Genomic DNA, 21,972 nt, shown 5'->3' with positions numbered 1-21,972 from the left:
CTGCATCTCAGGAGCTCAGCCACAGTGATCTTTTGGTTCTTCGTTACCTTTCTCACCAAGGCTCTACTCCCCCGATAACTCAGTTTGGCAGGACGGCCAGCTCTAGGAAGGGTTTTGGTCGTACCAAACGTCTTCCATTTAAGGATTATGGAGGCCACTGTGCTCTTAGGAACCTTAAGTGCAGCAGAAATTTTTTGTAACCTTGGCCAGATCTGTGCCTTGCCACAATTCTGTCTCTGAGCTCTTCAGGCAGTTCCTTTGACCTCATGATTCTCATTTGCTCTGACATGCACTGTGAGCTGTAAGGTCTTATAAAGACAGGTGTGTGGCTTTCCTAACCAAGTCCAATCAGTATAATCAAACACAGCTGGACTCAAATGAAGGTGTAGAACCATCTCAAGGATGATCAGAAGAAATGGACAGCACCTGAGTTAAATATATGAGTGTCACAGCAAAGGGTCTGAATACTTAGGACCATGTGATATTTCAGTTTTTCTTTTTTAATAAATCTGCAAAAATTTCAACAATTCTGTGTTTTTCTGTCAATATGGGGTGCTGTGTGTACATTAATGAGGAAAAAAATGAACTTAAATGATTTTAGCAAATGGCTGCAATATAACAAAGAGTGAAAAATTTAAGAGGGTCTGAATACTTTCCGTCCCCATTGTAGATTTGCAATTAACTGACTATATACTGATCTTTTCTGTATGCTGCTCCTATAAATTATGATATATATTTACAAAAACTAACATGTTGCTATACATAGCACTAAGCCCTACAAGCCTTTTTACAATTCTTATAATGCTCAGCAAATCAAAGAAAAGAAAATCAGTAAGCCAATCACAGAAGCAGGAAATTACCGTGCTTTTCTGTGGTTATTCCATACATGGTGCACAGAATGCCTCCAAATTGAAATATTGCACTAAATGTCATGGCATGTAAGAAAATGACAGCAACTGCATATTGACATGGAAAGCAATTTTAAATATTAACCTTGTATGGCAAGTTTATATACTATATTATTTTCTTCTTTAGGAAAAGCAAGGGTCTCCCTTTAAGGGCTTGTTTAGTCTGTTTGGGGGTGAAGGGGGGTTAGGACACGCAGTTGAGTTGCATTTTTAGCCCCCCCCCCCCCCTTTTAATCAAAAGCAGTAGATGTGGTGTTTACACAGCTCCTCAGCTCCTGTGAGAAGTGAATAGGGAAGCCACAAACGCCCCACAACCACATTCAATGTTCAATTGTTGCGGCAATTACGGGGTTAAAACAGGCAGTGAGAAGGCGTCACATCGCCTCCTCGCCGCCTGTCAAATGCCTCTAAAAAGCAACATGAATTGCTTTTCAGAGGTGCAGCGATTTAGACACAAGTCTAAACTTAGCCTAAGGCTAAGCTTAGCCTCAGTCACTTCTGGCTCTTAAGAACACGAATAGTGTGAGTTTGATAGTTTCAAGCTTGATACCAGCCACCATTGAGAGTTGATTACCCTCTTAATGAGGGAGTTACACCCCCACAAAAAGTGGAAGCAGAGCTAGGTAATAGGACAGGAGCTCACAGTGCTGGAGTCCTCAGGAGGTATAAAATACCAGCAGGTGACTCAGCCCACCAGAGAGAGAGATAGCAATATCATAGTGCAGTGCTATGCTCTTTAGAGCCCTTTATTTCTCTGCCATGTATTGATCAAAAAAAAAAAATCAATACCATCATTTTTTAATTAATTTTCCCTTCACCAAGTCTAAGTTCAATTATTGGTTTGGGCAAAACTTACTACTATAATCGTAGATTGTATACAGGACAGTGACCAGGTTATCCAGACAAGGCCAATGATCAGGGTTACACTGGAGTCCTTCTTCAAATGCATGTCGTGCCAGTGGAATGCGTACAAGGCGAAGTGCCAACTGACCGATCTTGTACCACAAGTTAACATCAGTAGAGTCCAGCATGACAGCCTGCAAAATAAACAGAAAATGATCAAGCAAAAGTAAACAAAATTGTGTGGAAAAAACCTTAAAAGCGGCGTTCCAACCAAAAGTGGAACTTCCGCTCTTTTGTCTCCTTTCCCCCTCCGGCACCACAGCTGGCACCTTTCAGGGGGGGAGGGGGGACAGGATACCTATCTTTGACAGGTAACATGTTCCCACTTCCGGGAGTCCGGGCCGCAGCCTGTATCATGACCCTGGGGCTTCCTCCTCCTCCCTCCTCCTCTCCCTGTTGCAGGGCCAGTAGGAGAGAGGAGCAAGGCCTCGCGCATGCGCAGTAGGGTTCCCGGCGCGAAGCCGTAAGGCTACACTGCCGGGTATCCTTACCCGCAATGGCAGCGGCAGCACCAGACAGCTGATGGAAACATCAGCTGCGGTGTTGACATTGCTGAACTCCAGGACAGATAAGTGTCCTATTTTTAAAAGCCAGCAGCTGCAGTATGTGTAGCTCCTGGCTTTAAATTTTTTTTTTGGGGGCGGAACACCACTTTAAAGTGCAACTTTAGTCATAAAATGAAGTCCTGCTAGACCACTTCAGGCTGGCCCATTTTGCAGGTATAGCTATGTAAAACGTTAAAAATTAGTGTTTATACTCTTTAAAATTCAGTAATACACAGTCTCATCCTGCTTTGCACATGCTCAGTTGCTCTCTATTGTTAGGCACTGCTATGTTTGTAAAGGCCGATCCGATGACAGCCTTAAAGCGGAATTAAACCCTCCTATCCTTTACAACCAAGGAAGCTGCTTCTATTTGATCTACAACGGTCATGGTGCAGCGCATGTGATCAGTTATGACACCAGCCATTTCATGGTTTGACAGTTTGGTTGAGGACACAAGCAAATGTAACAGTCAGCAATCCCGGCATTCCAGGAATGTAACTGTTTTTGAAACCATTTAAATCGATAGGTTTAGTTACGCTTTGTGGATTTACTGCTGTTCAGGGGCTCTGGGCTTCAGAAAAATGGTCGCCCCTCCAGCAAGAAAAAACAGGAGCAATGCTGGAGGCAATTAACAGCAAACACTAATTTTGGTAGCATAATTATTAATGTAGAATGTATGTTCCTTGCTAAAGAACATTATTTTTTATCAAGCTGTTATGGGTAAAGTTCCGCTTTAACTACTCATTTTAAATCCATATTTTGATTTGTCACAGAGAAGAGGAACCTGGACCTAAGTAACACATTACCACCCAAAAGACTGATCAAATAATATGGATTTTATTGAAAGCCACCAAGTCAGAACACTAAAGTAGTTGAGAATCCTCACTAAAAAACATTTACTCAAGTATTTTGAAGCCAAATTATGTAAGGAAGGGTAATGTCCCCATCAAATGAAAAACAGCTGGGGGTACATTCATTAACACTGAGGGCTGCAGAGTTAGGCTGGGTTCACACTATTGCGAATTAGATGTGGAGGATTTCTCCACATCCAATTCGCATGTCTGGAGATTGTGACCGGCTCTCTATGGAGCCAGTTCACACATCTCCGGAGTGGCACCGGTGCAAATTGCACAGGAGTCCTGTGTGTCTTTTGGTCCCTTTCAGGTCCGAATTCAGTCAAAAATTCAGACTGAAATCGGACCTGAAAACAGTGAACAGGGACGCACCGGACTCCTGCTGTGAGCCGCTCTGTACTGCAGTGTGAACCCAGCCTTAGAGGGATACATGTGGCTCATAAAACACTAGTTTGTCTTGCCTGCTTTAGAAGATGCACAGGGTATCTCAGTACATATAACTAGTTTGTAACGTGATTTACAGCCACTATCTGGATTGTTTATGAAAAATCCTTCTCATTAGCAGGCAGGTACTGAAATTCCACATATCTCTATCAACTGTCAGCATTAATGACTCAATCAATGAATCAATAGGATTCACTAAGATTACCACACAGGTTATTCCTCCTTAAAGTGATACTAAAGTCTAATTTTTTTATGTTTGTTAAAAAAAACAAATATTTCATACTTACCTGCTCTGTGCAGTTGGTTTTGCACAGAGCAGCCCAGATCCTCCTCTTCTTGGGTCCCTCTTCGGTGCTCCTGGCCCATCCCTCCTGCTGAGTGCCCCCACAGCAAGCAGCTTGCTATGAGAGCACCCGAGCCGCAGCTCCTTGTATCCATTCAGACAAGGACCTGTGGCCCGCCTCGCCTCCTTTCTTTCCTCATTAGCTCACTGACTTTGGCAGCAGGGGGAGCCAATAGCGCCTCACTGCTGTCTTAGGCATTGAGGAGGGGAATCCCAGACAGCCAAGTCTCTCGTGCAACATCGCTGGATCTAGATAAGTATAAGGGGGGCTGCTGCACACAGAAAGCTTTTTATCTTTATGCATAAAAAAGTTAACCCCTTGATCACCCCCTAGTGTTGACATTTATACAGTAATCAGTGCATTTTTATAGCATTTATATCGCTGTATAAATCGTCCCAAAAGTGTCAAAAGTGTCCGATCTGGCCCCCACAATGTCGCAGTCCCAATAAAAATCACAGATCACCGCCATTACTAGTAAAAAAAAAAAAAAAAAAAAAGTATAAAAAAAATGCCATAAATAAAAAAAAAAAATCAATATACCCTTATTGTGATTTTTTTTTACCCAAAATAAGTATACATATTGGCCTAAACTGAGGAAGAATTTTTTTTTTTTTTTAATTTTTGGGGATATTCATTATAGCAAAAAGTAAAATTTTTTTTTTTTTTTTTTCAAAATTGCCGCTTTTTTTTGTTTATAGAGCAAAAAAATAAAAATCGCAGAAGTGATCAATTACCACCAAAAGAAAGCTACATTTGTGGTGAAAAAAGGACATCAATTTTGTTTTTGTACAAAGTCGCTCGCCTGTGCAATTGTTAAACTGACGCAGTGCCAAATCGCAAAAAAAGGCCTGGTCATTAAGGAGAGAAATCTTCCGGGGCTGAAGTGGTTAAACACTCATTTTATGCAAAAAAAATAAGAATTACGTACATAACAAACAGTTATATTAATTGCTTAAACATCTTTAGGAGAAAATTATAAAGAAATAAGATAAAATAAGGAGCAGAATGAAGGAATAAAATAACCCTCCTCCTTAGTAAATAATCAACTTTATATTTTTTTAAAATAATTTTATATTAATATGAATGTACATTGTACCTCAAGATTATACTCCATTGCAGTTTCCAAATCTTCTCTTTTCGTCGCAAGTTGTGCCAGATTCTTATATGTTGAATACTTAAGCATTAAACCAGGATGTTTAAGACCTTCCTTCTCATCAGTCACTGGGGCAGCCTGAAAATACAGGACATAATTGATATGCTACATATTTCATAGAAAACAATATAAACAAAAAAGTAATGAAATAGTACAGCATAGTGAAGGGTTCATTGTAACGAGACAAGAGAGCTATATTAACAAAAAAGGACACATAGCTAGACCAAATCCTCTAGGTAGGTATGTATGTATATATACCACACACACACACACACACACACACACATATACACACATATACAGTACATATACACAGTATTCAGTATCTCACAAAAGTGAGTACACCCCTCACATTTTTGTAAATATTTTACTATATCTTTTCATGTGACAACACTGAAGAAATTACACTTTTCTACAATGTACAGTAGTGATTGTACAGCTTGTATAACAGTGTAAATTTGCTGTCCCCTCAAAATAACTCAACACACAGCCATTAATGTCTAAACTGCTGGCAACAAAAGTGAGTACAGCCCTAAGTGAAAATGTCCAAATTGGGTCCAAAGTGTCAATATTTTGTGTGGCCACCATTATTTTCCAGCACTGCCTTAACCCTCTTGGGCATGGAGTTCACCAGAGCTTCACAGGTTGCCACTGGAGTCCTCTTCCACTCCTCCATGACGACATCACAGAGCTGGTGGATGGTAGATACCTTGCGCTCCTCCACCATCCATTTGAGGATGCTCAATAGGGTTTAGGTCTGGATACATGCTTGGCCAGTCCATCAACCTTACCCTCAGCTTCTTTAGCAAGGCAGTGGTCGTCTTGGAGGTGTGTTTGGGGTCGTTGTGTTGGAATATTGCCCTGCAGCCCAGTCTCCAAAGGGAGGGGATCATGCTCAGCTTCAGTATGTCACAGTACATGTTGGCATTCATGGTTCCCTCAATAAATTGTAGCTCCCCAGTGCTGGCAGCAATCATGCAGCCCCAGACCATGAGATGCTGTATAGATCTATATCTCCGCAAAGGCTGCGGGACCTTGTAGTATTCCATTGACAGGACTCTGAATGAGTGACGCGGCCAGGCGGACAGAGCCCTGCTACCTGTCAGATTGGTGAATTAGGTAGGGTGGGGGGCAGGCCATTCGTTACATTTTACACCCTGAAAGGTGAACGTATCCTTTAACATTCTTTCTCATAACGATGCTCACTATTCTCGCCAACATGACAACCTTCTACACACTCTCCTTAGCAATGTTATATTCTCCTAATGAGTGTCTTAAGGCAATAAGAATATCGAATAAATGATCGTTTTTTTTTTTTCTTGCATGCTAGTCTCATATCGAAAATGAAGAGGTTACTCAACTTGCGAAAATCCTCTTACAACAGAATACAACTTCAGATGTGTTGTATTATACTGTAATGTATTCTTTTGTTTCCGAGCATGCATAGTCTTGTATTTTTGATTTTTTTCAGACGAAAACTATGCTGATAAAATGAAAATCGTATGATCTGGTATCATATGAGAAAAAGTTTCATGTTTGTCCCTTCGGATAATTTCAGACAAACTCGTGACCGGCTCTTGAAAGCTACTAACGATATTTTTCGTCCAATTTTCTGATCGTGTGTACTACTAGGCTTTACTGGCTACTTTGTGGTTACTATTTAGCCTTATTGGTGTAAACAGACTCTGGCATGACTGCATGCTCAGTAAATAAAGACAATAGCATGCAATTGGGATTCATGTGAACTCAAACATTAAAAAAAAAAAATCCTTAATTTCAATAACACAGATTCAAGTCCTCAGCATGAAATCCTGCCTGTTATACACCCACTCCAATGCATTTCACCCAAAAAAGGCTTCATCCTGGAGACAAATAGCAAAATATACTCACTTCCTGCAAAAGACGGGTGTCAAGCAGCTGGTGATAGGCCTGTGAAGACTCATCATAACAGTCAAGCTTTTGCAGATCCAAGGCCTTGTGATAAAGTGCAAATGCCTCTGCTTCCTACAAACATAATTGATTAAAGTGATAAAGTTATATGATGTGTTGACTACACCAATTAATGCAAAAAATGTAAGTGATTCTAAAGCTAAAAAACAAAAAAAAACAAACATGTTATACTTTACCTGCTTCGTGAAAGGCTTTGTGCAGAGTAGCCCCAATCCTCTTCTTCTCGGGTCCCCAGTCGGCGCTCCTGGCTCCTCCCCCCTGCCAAATGCCCCCCTAGCAAGAGGCACTCATGCGTGCTCAATACCAAGCCAGCTGTGTGTGGTCATTAATATTCCTCCTCACTGGCTGTGACTGACAGCAGCAGAAGCCAATAGCCCCTGCCTCTCTGTCTAATGAGAAGAGAGGGAGAGCCGCTTCTCTTGTGCACATGCTGGATCAATTTTGGGCTCAGATACATATCGGGGGGAGGGGGGGGTGCTTGAAGAAGGTTTTTTACCTTAATGCATAAAATGCATTAAGGTAAAAAACATTGTACCTTTAGAACCACTTTAATTAACTTCCATTAAAGATAAAACAGTGTAGCGCTGGACTGGTAATAAGGTGAACATATAAATTATGAACACATGTGAATTATTGTATTATGACCTAAAATTATTAAGTCACAAAATTAGAATATAATAGTGAAAATCAATAAGTAAAATTAGCTAGTGTAAAACCATACCCTAAAAGATGTATACAAAATGAAACAGTGCAAATTAATAAAAGATAAAATATAAAATTCATAAATGTGATGAGTGAAAAATAAAGTTCATAAATGTGATTAGTGAAAAAAACAAGTCCACAAAAAAGCCAATGCAGGGTCCGGAGTTACATGATCCACCGCTAGTACAACCCGCCACCAGATGATAAAGTTGGAGGCTTACCAGAGAGCCTGCGACCGCCCTTACTCAGGGGGGTCAAAACAGGCTTAGAAGTGGAAGGTGGACTCCTGGAGATGTCTCACAATGGATTCCTCAGATTCTCCTGTCAGTCTCCTCGCTAGATGGTTAATCCGCAATAACGGGGGCACCGGTGTAGAGGGGATACTCTCAGGGAAAATGAAATGGCCTGTCATTTTTATTTTTTATTAATTTGCACTTGTGTTTCATTTTGTATACATCTTTTAGGGTATGGTTTTACACTAGCTAATTTTACTTATTGATTTTCACTATTATATTCTAATTTTGTGACTTAATAATTTTAGGTCGTAATACAATAATTCACATGTGTTCATAATTTATATGTTCACCTTATTACCAGTCCAGCACTACACTGTTTTATCTTTGATATACTTTTCATGTGCCCTTGTATTGGGGTTTTGGGGTTTTAGCTGCAGGATTTCCTTCACGGTTCTTTATTTCATCATTTCCATCATTTTTGTTTAGCACCTAGCGCAATTCCCCCCTCCCCTTTTTTAATTAACTTCCATTACCTGAGCTTCCTTTGTCTGTGTTTTGTGACCTTTTAAAGTTTCTTCATGTTCTTCTTCCACTGCAGAAGTGGCATTTAAAGCAGCTATTCGGATCTAGCAGAAAAATAACACAAAATGTGGGTAAGTGGTCTATTGAATATTCCGCAATACCGGCTCATTTGAAGAAATAGATTTACCATCTTGTAATATTCTGTATTCAGTACTACTGCAAAAGACAGGAATCCATTCTGAAAGGAAAAAAATACAGATATTTGATATGGATGAACTACAAATATTAGTCTTTTGTAATTACTATAACAAGCAAACAGAGAATCTTCCATATTGCAACTTCAGTTTTCACTGGAGGATTCTGACACCATACAAAAGGAGTATAAATCATAAATCTTCATTTGTAAGTCCCCCACCAGTCCTACTGTACCTCCTCTACCCTTCTGATCAGCTTCAGCTCTGCTCCTCCTCATATGATCAGTTCTCATTAGAACTCCTGACAAATTCTTCATCTTCTGCCTGGAGCTCTAGTATGACCAATGTCATATATATCCCGCTGAAACAATGTCTGATTAGGGAGAAATATATGGGTATACTAGTATATTATAAATCTTTGTGAAGTTTTAATACCCTCATGAAACACATGCAACACATTCTAATAATACTTTCATTATATTTTAATTTATTATAATTGAGAAGGCCCTCTCCTGTACTGAAATGGTGTACTCTGCTTTTACTATACACTGTGAGCTTTTTCTGGAGTGCAGAAAAAAAACGCTAAATGCTCCTAAAAGCAAGTACAAACAACGCTCAAAACTAGCACTTTTTACCACTAAGAGCACTAAGTGATTGTAAAGTCTTGTTTTTTTTTTAAATAAAAAACATGTTATACTTACCTCCTCTGTGCAGTTGGTTTTGCACAGAGCAGCCTGGATCCTCCTCTTCTGGGGTCCCTCTTCGCTGCTCCTGGGCCCTTCCTCCTGTCGAGTGCCCCCACACCAAGCAGCTTGCTATGGGGGCACCCGAGCCGAGTCACAGCTCCCTGTGTTAATTCAGACATGGAGCTGCCATTCGGCCCTGCCCTCTCTCTCTCCTGATTGGCTAATTGACTTTGATTGACAGCCACGGGAGCCAAAGGCGCCGCTGCTGTCGCAGCCAATCAGGAGGAGAGCCCCGGATGGTCGAGTAGCACGTGGACATTGCTGGAGAGAGATGGGGCTCAGGTAGGTATTAGGGGGTGCTGGAGGCTGCTAAACACAGAAGCCTTTTTATTTTAATGCATAGAAAGCATTAAGATCAAAAAACCTTCTGCTTTTAAGCCTCATGCACAGTGCAGCTCAAAGAAGCTGCTTCTTTTAGTTTTTAACCTTTTTTTTAACTGTTAACTTAGCCTATGCGTCCATGCAAACTATAGGCATTTAGTGAAGAAGTAAGAGTTTTCAGTAGTTTAGTGGCAGAGGAGTTTACAGGCAGAAACAAAAAGTAAAAAAAACATCACTTGTGCATTTTGGAGAGCTTTTTAACAAAAGCTCCTTAACGCACATTAATGCGCATCAGCGATAGGTGCGATCCCGCGTTAATCCATTTTAATTGCCAGAATATTGGGCAATAGAATGTATTAACACCAGACACCGGAACATGAGCTAACGTGCATTAATGACCATGCAAAGTGCAGCTTTCTACCTCATTTTTGCTGCTGCTAAACTCATGTAGGAGAAAAAAGCCTCAGGAGCATACAGTGTGCATGGGGCCCTAATCTGCGCTCTTCTCCCTTGTGAGCTTAGAAGTCTACAGTTCTTCCTAACTAACCAAACTATTGTTAAACCACCTCTGCCCCACCCTCCCTAGGGGGTGGGTTAAAGAAACAGGCAGATCTGTGCTTTAGAATTTCTGTTAAAGTGGAACTTTAGTCAGAAAATTAGGTCGAATTATTACTTCAGGCTGGCCCCTTTTGCAGGTATAGCTATGTAAAACATTCAAACAAAGTGCCTAAACTGTTTTAAAGCCTTTAATACACTGTCTCACCCTGCAAAATCCAGACGGATGGATGTCCTATTTTTCATCCGTCTGGCAGATCAGGTGAAAACGGACAGGCGGTCCGTAATCATCCGATCCCCCCATAGAGGAGAGCGGTATCTCTGGCAGGACCGTCCCAGCACAGTGTGCAGAGACAGACCTGTCATGCGCCAGGTCAGCGGGGATCAACGGAGAGATCCCTGCTGAGCAAACAGAGGAATAAAAATGGACAGTCACATGTGAAAGGGGCCTTAAAGCAGAATAAAACTCCCCTATCCTTTACAGCCAAGGAAGCTGCTTCTGTTTGATCTGCAACTGCCATGATGCTGCACAAGTGATCAGTTATGACACCAGCCATTGGATGGTTTGACAGTTTGGTTGAGAACATAAGCAAATGTGACAGCAACCCCAGCATTCCATAAATGTAACTGTTTTTTGAAACTGTTAAATTGATGGGTTTAGTTCCGTTTTATGATTTACTGCTATTCAGGGGCTCTGGCCTTTAACAAAATGGCAGCCTCCAGCAAAAAGAGACAGGAGCAATGCTGGGGGCAATTTACAGCACACACTTTTTTAGTAGCATAATAATGTGGAATGTATGTTCCTTGCTAAAGAACATTATTTTTTATCAAGCTGTTATGGGTAATGTTCCACTTTAATGAGACTGTCAGGTGTCTAAAGATATTACCACCAGTACTCAACAATAGTAAACAGTATACTCAACTCTCTGGCAGCCTTTTTCTCCTACCTCCAATCCATCTCTTCAGCCTCAGTAAGACTGTTGGCATTCAGCACTTCTAGGATTGATAGGTGCCTGTGTATACTGCCACACATCATGGTTCCTTCTTCCATAGTGCATGGCGGGGAACACAGGCATTAGAGTCAAATGAGTGCACAAAAAGTATGCTTGTAAGGGCTTTTAGTGAAAATGGATTGCTTTGATGTTGTGTGTAGCAAGCATTCACAGGGAATTCCCAGTGACCATTCACTAATTATATAAGGAAAGTGGCCAGAAACAATATATACATTGAAAATACAGCTACATATACAGTGTTTGGAATAATGAGTAAAGGGCCCACCAGTACCACTACATCCCTGACTTCCCTTACTGGGTCATATGACATGCCATGAGCCTAGTACAAAGAGCTGCATAGGAAGTCTGGAACAGAAGGCTTCCGTGTATCAGCTGGCACTGATTAGAGTTCTGCATGGAGTAGGGGACAGGTAAGTACCCTGTTACCTCAGGGCAACCTGCACTGCAAATCTCTCCTGGCAACCTTACTTCTTGTCCCAGCCTTCTCCATTCACATTCTTCTCACAGTGCATCCCGTTCAGCCACCTCCGCTGCACTTACCCCAAGCTCAGAGTGCTTCTTGCCTCATTAATGCAAAAGTAACTATACGCACGTGTGAACATTGCTTCATACAATCCAGTGTGAAAGCCAAACAATGCGTTCCTGATTCCTTAACAATGCATGTCAGGAAAATACAAGACATTGATGTACACATGCTTTAAAGAAGAACTGCTGTGCCCACACTACATGGGGTAACTGCTCGTTTTTGTCTGGGGTGAAAAGAGCAGAGATATACATAATAAATAGGCTCCCATAGGTTGACGTGTGGATTGCCATCATCCCTTAAAACTTTGAAAAGTACTGAACCTCAAAAATGGGATTTTAAAGGCATTTGAAAAAAAGAAAAAAATAAATAATAAAGAAATTATATATAAAAAAAATATACAAAAATGTATTGTTACAAAATACAGCAAATAAAAACAGAATTCTTGTAGAAACAAACCACAAGAAAAGCACAGATGCATACATGGAAATGTTATATTATAATACAATTGTAAACAGATACACATATACATACATATTTATCTTTTTTTCAATTGCCTTTAAAATCCAATTTTTGAGGTCCGCTACTTTTCAGAGCGGAGATATACTTACCTAATCCACCAATACTCCGAGCGCAAGACCAGTTCCTCCGCATGGTCCAGCAGTCTTGTGCATGGACATTTACACTGTGCAAACTAATCTGGGTATGTCTATGTACCAGTGGCAACAGTGTTCTTAAATGTTTAAATTTATATGTAGTCTGCCTTTTTAATAATCTTTGATACTAATAAACGTTTCGATACCATAAGGAGAAGACCGCTGCCTGCCCAATCCCCTTTTCCCATTCGAGCTCTTTGGGTTTCTTCCCCTTCAACTTTTTTCTGCATGTTCGCCGAGTTCGGGACTATAGGAAAGGACGCCACCCTATTCAGGTGAGTTGGCACTTTGAATGTACTGAGTGATATACTCACTCATTACCTTGGTCCGATAAGATGATCTGAACCCTCCCCCTTCATCACATATTCATATCTTGATTCCCTTTGGATCACATCAGATTTTCTAGGACCAAATCTACCTTACATTTATTTATATTAATAATTGGCAGACTACATCTATCCCTGCAGTGGCTGTGTGTGTGTGTAGAGGTGATTTTTACTCTGGACGGCAAATAGAAACACATATGGCTTTTGTAATTGGTGAGGACATTGAAGAGGAAATTCGACTATCCTTCTCAAGTAATCCACAGGCACAGATACCATCAGATGACGATGCTATTAAAATACTATTTAAGCAACATCAAAAGTTAATCATTAAACAACTGAATCGCAAATGGGACATTCTGTCATTAGTAACATACAACGAAAGAAAAATAATCCCACGAGGACTACGTGAAGGGGTGATCCCTGCAGAACATTTACATAACGAAAGATTCCTTCAAAAATGGAAACAAACTTGCATTGACTACGGCATTGAGGTGATCAAGCTAATAGTGGAAGAAGATAAATTACAACTAGTAGAATTACAAGTCCAAATAGATGAAAGCCTTAAAAAACTGGAACCATTTAATGGTAAGCAGGAATTTGACAAATATAATGAGATATTAAAAAAGGAAGTCAACAAGGTACAAAGAAACCTTAAACTAACTAAACAATCTAAGTTCCAGAGGAATGTTGAAGACTGGGAAAAAAGGGAAATCTTTGATCTCTCCAACTCAAGAGGTCGTAGCAGATCAAGGAAATCTAAAAGAGGCTCTAGCAGGGACAGATCCAGGGGGGGGCAATGAGGCAATTGCCAGCCCCGAGAAATTTGTTGCCGACCGGGTGGGTGAGATAGCCGGCGGCTCCGCGGGCGGGTGAGATAGCCGGCGGCTCCGCGGGCGGGTGAGATAGCCGGCGGCTCCGATAGCAGGCGGACCGGGCGGCGCGGTTTGTGGGCGGGCTGCCAGGTGGCTCAGTGTGTTGGCAGGTGAGAGAGCAGGCTTGGTGTGGCAGCTGGCCAATCAGTTAGCCAGGGGCGGGGGAGCAGAGAGATGAGATCATCTCTCACTGCCAGCCCTGCATCCCTGTAGTAACTTCTGCCCTCACTGGGCAGGCAGCAGAGAGATTACATTATCTCTCTGCTGCCTGACTCTGAGAGTCTGGGACACAGCAAGAGACAACCAAAACACTACCTTAGCAGGCAAGTGACAATCCACAAGGTGTGGCAGGTGATGTGGCGCAGTGGCAATCCGCAAGGTTTGGCAGGTGATGTGGCAAGTGACAATCTGCATCTGGTGACAGGCAAGTGACAATCCTCAAGGTGTGGCAGGCGACGTGGCAAGTGACAATCCGCAACGTGTGGCAAGTGACAATCCACAACGTGTGGCAGGTGACGCGGCAAGTGACACACTCAGGGCTCCAACTGATTCTGCATTATGGTGAGTTGAACTATTTCATTTTATATTACAATGTAATTATAGAATTAATGCGCTGTAATCATCCTGACACCGTAACAACCATGGTGCCGGGATGAGTGAAGCGCCAACACCAGCCGTTTCCCACAATTTGCCCACATGAAAAAAAAACAAAAAAAAAACGGATTTTCTGGCAGTGCCCCTCCCGAGACTAGACTCTGGATCCACCCCTGGGCTCTAGATCATTATCAAGTAAACACCCTAATGTATCTGACACTGATCAAGAAGATGACGGCAATGTGGGGTTTTTTAGAAGAAGAGCAGTCGTCACAAGAAACGACTGCACCAACAAAGGGAATTCTAAAAAACGCAGGAAACAGAAAAGACAAAAGGAATGAAAGAGAGTTCAGGAAGGAATAGACAAGGACAGGGATGCACAGCTAGCAGAAGGACTAAATTTGACCATAGAATGGAAAGAAATCATATACCGCCTGAAAGTATGAACTCAACTGACAACACCATCATTAATCTCTCAGATTTCAACCTACAAAGTAGACACAAGAAGCTACTGAAAATAGGTCCATCTTTCTCCGCAACAAGCCCAATGAATAACTTTGAGGTCTATAAAAGACAGTCTTATTCTTAAGAAAGTTCTACTTGAAACAAGTACATCAGAGACCTAACATTGAAGAGATAGCACCTGAACAAAATGCTACTCAAGATCAAGTATACCTTGACTTCCTTATGTTGTGGAAAGGAGGACGAACCAGAAGTAATGGCTGCCTCCCAGGAACCTTGGAGGAGGAATGCAAAATTGCAGATAAAATCTACGAAGATGCCTCCCTTCAAAAAAGATAAATGGCTTAAGTCCTTCCTGGACCTGATACAAGAGAATCTATCCCACCTTGACTGGACAGGCTGGACCAATGATAATCTTGACAGAGATGAAAGACAGGCCCTGCGGGAACTAAAAGAAGCACTGCAGATGTTTATCAAGAAAAGTGATAGAGGGAGAAATATTGTACTTCTATCCGAAACCAAATAAGAAAGTGAAATTAGAAGACAACTTAATGACAAGTCTACATACGAAAAACTGGACTACAACCCATTCCATAACCTGGTACAAGAACTCAACTATAAGCTAAAGCTGGCCCTGGAAGCGAACCTACTCTCCAAGAAAGAATGTGAACATCTTACAGTGTCTGAATACAATACACCAACTATTTACGTCATCCCAAAGATCCACAAGTCATCACAGGATCAACCGGGGAGTCCAATAATCTCAGCCATCAAAGGGCCCCTTGAACAAACAGGAAAATACCTTGAGGTATTAATAAAAGAAATGGTAACAAAATTATCTTTATATATACAAGACACAAAACATGTCCTAACGCAAACTGATAATTTTTCTATACTACCTGAGGCCATTTTGGCGAGCATCGACGTAGAATCTCTATATACTTCAATACCCCGTTCATGGGGCCTAGCTGCCACAGCACACTTCTTAGATCAGAATTACCTCATGATGGGTGCACGGAATGAGTTTCTTTTAGAACTCTTGCAGTTTGCCTTATGTAACATCTACTTCCAATTTGTGGTCACAAATTATAAACAAATCCGTGGCGCATCTAAAGCGGGATACGCACTATAGAATTTTCTGTAGATTTTTTCCTTCAGATTTACCAAAACCATATAATATGGAGGTCAAACCTTAAGAGTTTCAATTTGTATGCAATCAGGCAGGCCCTTGCACTACATGGTTTTGGTAAATCTAAAGGAAATCAGACAACAAAAGTTGTATAGTGTGTATGGGGCCTTTTTTTTTTTTTTTTTTGAGTATAGCCTTTCTGTGCACCACTAGACAAAACGAGCAGTACAGCCCCGTTGCATGGGAGAATGACCTTAAACAAGAAGTTGCCTTTTTGTAAATAGGGACAAGCTAGGTAAATTAATGCATAGACATAGGGGGAATCGCTCACATGTTATGGCTGCAGTTTGTAGTGTCATGGCTTAGCAAACAAACGACACAGGGAATAGAACTATACTAATACCCACAACTAAAACATTTGAAAGTGTACAATGCCTTAATTGACAGTATACAACTATGTTAATGCTAAAATTCCACCACTAACGGAATCAGGCAAGACCCCGAAAATGCCCATTGGACATGGCCCTAAAAACAAATTTAACAAAAATCTCTGGCTGTGCCCTGAAGACCTAAAAAGACCAATCAAATAGGGGTCAATTCAGAAATGGTATTTAAGAGATAAATAACAATATATAAAATGCATTAAATTAGCTCTTGCATTAAATCAGTTTTGAAAGTGAAATTCACGAAGAATTTTGTGATAAAGTTTCGATAATGTGGTAATTACTGCATATTTTCATGCAGTAATTTATTGCATGTAGCTGGTTGCTAAGGAGCGGGCCGGGAAGCTGGCCGCCGCATCCTCAACAGATGAGTCATCAGCTGTCTGCGGTGAACCCTCTGACAGCTGAATGTAAAGAAACCATGCCGGCAATTAACAATTAAACATTTTGAAAATAAAACAGCGTGGGGTCCCTCCCCATTGCATACCAGGCCCTTCGGGTACCCCACGCCAAAATGAAAAAAAAATAACAATAAATAAATAATTTTTTTTAAAAAAACAGTGTAGGGTTCCCCCCAAAATTAATGCAGCCCGGCGTGTCAGAAAAGGGAGGGGACAAGTGAGCACCACCCTGAACCATACCAGGCCACATGCCCTCAACCTTCGGGGAGGAGGGTGCTTTGGAGCAGGGGGACAAGGGCCTCTTCCCAGGGTTGTGGGGGTCTGCAGGTGGGGGGGCTTATCAAAGTCTGGAACCCCCCTTTAACAAGGGGGCCCCCAGATCCCGGGCCCCACCCCTATGTGAATGAGTAGGGGTACATTGTATCCCTACTCATTCATCAAAAAGTGTCAAAGATAAAAAACACACACAGTTTTTGACTATTCCTTTATTTTAAAAAAATAGAAGTAGATCCAACGTCAATCACAGCCTCCTGGTGATGTCAGCGGGTAACTCCTTCCCTTAGCTATTCAAGCCCTGTCAGACAGAGGAGCGGGCAGTCGGCGGGAGCCTTCGTCCGGGCTGGAGATTTTTTAAAATTTTCTTCTTCCTTTTTGGGTCTAGCAAGTATCGTGATTGACATTGGATCTACTTCGAGGAACTTTTTTTTTTAGTAGGGGTACATGTACACATTTAACAAGGGGGCTTCCAGATTCTGCCTGCAGACCCCCACAACCACAGTCAAGGGTTGTGGGGAATAGGCCCTTGTCCCCAACAACATGGGTCAAGGTGCTTGGAGGGGGGGGGCAGAGCACCCACCACAAAGCACCCCCCCATGTTGAGGGCATGTGGCCTGTGTGGTTCAGGAGGGGGGGCAGGCTGCCTGCTCGGATAAGGGTCTGGTATGGATTTTGGGTGGGACACACGCCGTTTTTTTTAAAAAACTTTGGCGTTCCCCTTAAAATCCATACCAGGCCTGAAGAGCCTGGTATGCATTGGGGGGAGACCCCTCGGTTGTTTTTTTCATAATTTTTAATTATCGGCGTGTGTTCTTTAGATTCAGCTGTCAGCGGAGAACCCAATCCAGAAAAAAAATAATAAAAAAGAAGGAAAACAGCCCAATCCAGCAAAGAAACATGCATATATCAAAGAGACAGCCAAATCCAGCAAATAGACAGCCCAATCCAAAGAGACAGCAAAATCCAGCAAAGAGACACCCCCCATATAAAAAAGACAGCCCAATCCAAAGAGACAGCCAAATCCAGCAAAGAGACATCCCCATATAACAAAGAGACAGCCAAATCCAGCAAAGAGACAGCCCTATCTAGCAAAGAGACATCCAAATCCAGCAGTGACAGGTGGGGGACCAGTGTGGGGGGCAAATGTGACAGGAGGTGGGGGCCAGGGTGGCAGGTAGGGGCCAATGTGACAGGTGGAGGGGGGGGCCAGGTGGTGGCGGGGGGCCAGTGGGACAGGTGGGGGCCAATGTGACAGGTGGAGAGTGAGAGGTGGTGGGGGGCCAGTGGGACAGGAGGTGGTGGGGGGCCAATGCGACAGGTGGAGGAGAGTGTGACAGGTGGTGGGGGGGCCAGTGGGACAGGTGCCAGAACTTCACTCACTGCGTTGGCCGTTAGTGCCAGCTTCTCAGGGCTGCCCTTAAAAACAAGGAGGAGAGAGCTGAGGCAGGCACATTGCATGAAATCCTATGTCAGCAATAAACAGCCCGTCAGAGCAGCCAGTCATGTGCTTGTTGTGCCACGGCCAATCAATAGCAGGTGTGGGCGTGGCCAATGGCTACCTGTGTGTTGTGCTGTCCCAGGGCTCAAGTGACCAAGTAGAGGCAGGATGACGTACATATGGTCACCCGTCAAGTGTTCCCGCCCCGGGGAGGGACAGCCTCCCCTTATTATTGGGAAGGGATTGCCACACTTCCCTCGCTCCTCACTTTCAGTAAACAGTGACAAACAACCCAGGAAGTGAAGGCAGACTGGGGGCGGAGTGCCCACGAAGACGCTGCTCTGTGTGTGTGTGTGTGTGGAGCTGAGGCGGCTGGCCGTGGTAGTGTGCTCTCACCGTGTGTGCCCTCCACATGCTGAACTACGGAGAACGAGGCACTGACAAGCTCCAGGTGGAAAGTAGGGAAACCAGTGGTCCTGGCTGCACCCTAGGCGGCTGCCTAGTCTGCCTAGTGGTAGCGCCAGCCCTGTACCTGAGCTCATCCCTACTAATGACTATATACTGTATCATCAGTGCTATGGACAGTACACTGACAGTACTAATAGTTCTTTCCTGTCAGGGTTACTTCTACCACCAGCACTGATGACCATACACTGACTATGATGATGAGACCAGGGACACTAACTATAACAGTGATTCTCAACCAGGGTTCAGTGGAACCCTAGGGTTCCTCCAGAGGTTGCTGGGGTTCCTTCAAAATTGGACCATTTCTGCCTCTCGGATAAGTTCCCACCGCCACCATTGATCTTTTTAGCTATCTGTAAGGAGGTAATTCTTCCCAATGACCACAAGTGTAAGGACCATTCTTCCCACTGACCATCACACTAATGTATCACGAGTTGTAGATTTCTAATTTTTAGCAGGGGTTCCCCGAGACTGGAGAACTATTTCAAGGGTTCCTCTGTGTTGAAAAGGTTGAGAAAGGCTGGACTATGATGATGAGACCAGGGACGCTAACTATGATGATGAGACCAGGGACACTAACTATGATGATGAGACCAAGGACACTGACTATGATGAGACCAGGGGCACTAACTATGATGATGAGACCAGGGACACTGACTATGATGAGACCAGGGACACTAACTATGATGATGAGACCAGGGACACTGACTATGATGAGACCAGGGACGCTAACTATGATGATGAGACCAGGGACACTGACTATGATGATGATACCAGGGACACTGACTATGATGAGACCAGGGACGCTAACTATGATGATGAGAACAGGGACACTGACTATGATGAGACCAGGGACACTCACTATGATGATGAGACCAGGGACATTGACTAAGATGATGAGAACAGGGACACTGACTATGATGATGAGACCAGGGACATTGACTAAGATGATGAGAACAGGGACACTGACTATTATGAGACCAGGGACACTGACTATGATGATGAGACCAGGGACATTGACTAAGATGATGAGAACAGGGACACTGACTATTATGAGACCAGGGACACTGACTATGATGAGACCAGGGACGCTAACTATGATGATGAGAACAGGGACACTGACTATGATGAGACCAGGGACACTGACTATGATGATGAGACCAGGGACATTGACTAAGATGATGAGAACAGGGACACTGACTATGATGATGAGACCAGGGACACTGACTATTATGAGACCAGGGACACTGACTATGATGATGAGACCAGGGACATTGACTATTATGAATAGACCAGGGACATTGACTATTATGAATAGACCAGGGACATTGACTATTATGAATAGACCAGGGACATTGACTAAGATGATGAGAACAGGGACACTGACTATTATGAGACCAGGGACACTGACTATGATGATAAGACCAGGGACATTGACTAAGATGATGAGACCAGGGACATTGACTAAGATGATGAGACCAGGGACATTGACTATTATGAATAGACCAGGGACATTGACTAAGATGATGAGACCAGGGACATTGACTATTATGAATAGACCAGGGACATTGACTAAGATGATGAGAACAGGGACACTGACTATTATGAGACCAGGGACACTGACTATGATGAGACCAGGGACACTAACTATGATGATGAGACCAGGGACACTGACTATGATGAGACCAGGGATACTAACTATGATGATTAAACCAGGGACACTGACTATTATGAGACCAGGGACACTGACTATGATGAGACCAGGGACATTGACTAAGATGATGAGACCAGGGACATTGACTATTATGAATAGACCAGGGACATTGACTAAGATGATGAGAACAGGGACACTGACTATTATGAGACCAGGGACACTGACTATGATGAGACCAGGGACACTAACTATGATGATGAGACCAGGGACACTGACTATGATGAGACCAGGGATACTAACTATGATGATTAGACCAGGGACACTGACTATTATGAGACCAGGGACACTGACTATGATGAGACCAGGGACACTAACTATGATGATGAGACCAGGGACACTGACTATGATGAGACCAGGGATACTAACTATGATGATTAGACCAGGGACACTGACTATTATGAGACCAGGGACACTGACTATGATGAGACCAGGGACGCTAACTATGATGATGAGACCAGGGACACTGACTATTATGAGACCAGGGACACTGACTATGATGATAAGACCAGGGACATTGACTAAGATGATGAGACCAGGGACACTGACTATTATGAATAGACCAGGGACACTGACTATGATGAGACCAGGGCTCTTCCCCCCCATAACTGGTGACAGCAAGGACACAATATAAGTCCAGTTGTCCTATGAGGGACAGAATGCAGCCATAGCTCTGTAGGTGATAATGATGAACACACATTGATCTAATAGTGTCTGTTCTATCTAAGCTGCACACACTCATGTCTTTGTCACAGAACAATCAGAAGAAGACTGCAAGCCAATCAAAGTCCTTCAATGATGAGCCCCGGGCCCGGCTCACACTTCCGTCCAGGAGGTCCGAGTACATTATAGTGTCCGCTCATGTCTCCTCCACGGAGAATTACCGGGAAACTCACCTACGGTCACCACGGCAACCACCTCCAGCACTCATTCATAAGGGACCACATTCACCCAGCACTATCACTGGCAGCCGTAGGCTAACGTCAGGCCAATACAGAACCAATCAAACGACCCCTCTTTGGAAACACGCCCACTAGAGCAGCGTAAACCGGAAGACACATCTGAGGAAAGAGCGTACAGGAGACAGCGGCCTACGTGCTCGCCCCACTGCGCGTCCCCGACACTCAGTTCCGCCACTGCGCATGTGCAATGCTCTTTTCTATTGCTGCGTTGGTTATGGTCACTTATTGTGTATAGTAATAAAGTTATATTAAAAAGTCATTTTCATGGTGTCTTGTCATTTATGCAGCACAGCCCTAGATATAGCACGTTGATTGCCATGCAAG

General features: G+C 42.9%; 1 protein-coding gene across 4 annotated transcripts in view; it reads right to left on the bottom strand.

Moving 5' to 3' along the window:
- CABIN1 (calcineurin binding protein 1) overlaps positions 1-21,712 on the bottom strand; it is a 372,633-nt gene extending 350,921 nt beyond the window's left edge. For all 4 annotated transcript variants that reach the window (XM_073629206.1, XM_073629207.1, XM_073629208.1 and 1 more), the window contains exons 1-6: positions 21,583-21,712; positions 8,749-8,799; positions 8,573-8,665; positions 7,042-7,155; positions 5,095-5,229; positions 1,765-1,945 (exon numbers count right to left, since the gene is read on the bottom strand). In XM_073629206.1, the coding sequence (XP_073485307.1) occupies positions 1,765-1,945; positions 5,095-5,229; positions 7,042-7,155; positions 8,573-8,665; positions 8,749-8,751 (526 nt within the window). In that variant the 5' untranslated portion in view covers positions 8,752-8,799; positions 21,583-21,712. The remainder of the gene's footprint in view (positions 1-1,764; positions 1,946-5,094; positions 5,230-7,041; positions 7,156-8,572; positions 8,666-8,748; positions 8,800-21,582) is intronic.
- Between the last annotated feature and the right edge of the window lie 260 nt (positions 21,713-21,972).

This window comes from Aquarana catesbeiana, linkage group LG01 (genome assembly GCF_042186555.1).
Source record: "Aquarana catesbeiana isolate 2022-GZ linkage group LG01, ASM4218655v1, whole genome shotgun sequence".
Taxonomy (NCBI): Eukaryota; Metazoa; Chordata; class Amphibia; order Anura; family Ranidae; genus Aquarana; species Aquarana catesbeiana.
Note: the sequence above shows the minus strand (reverse complement) of the source record. Positions and strands in the feature narration are given on the sequence as shown.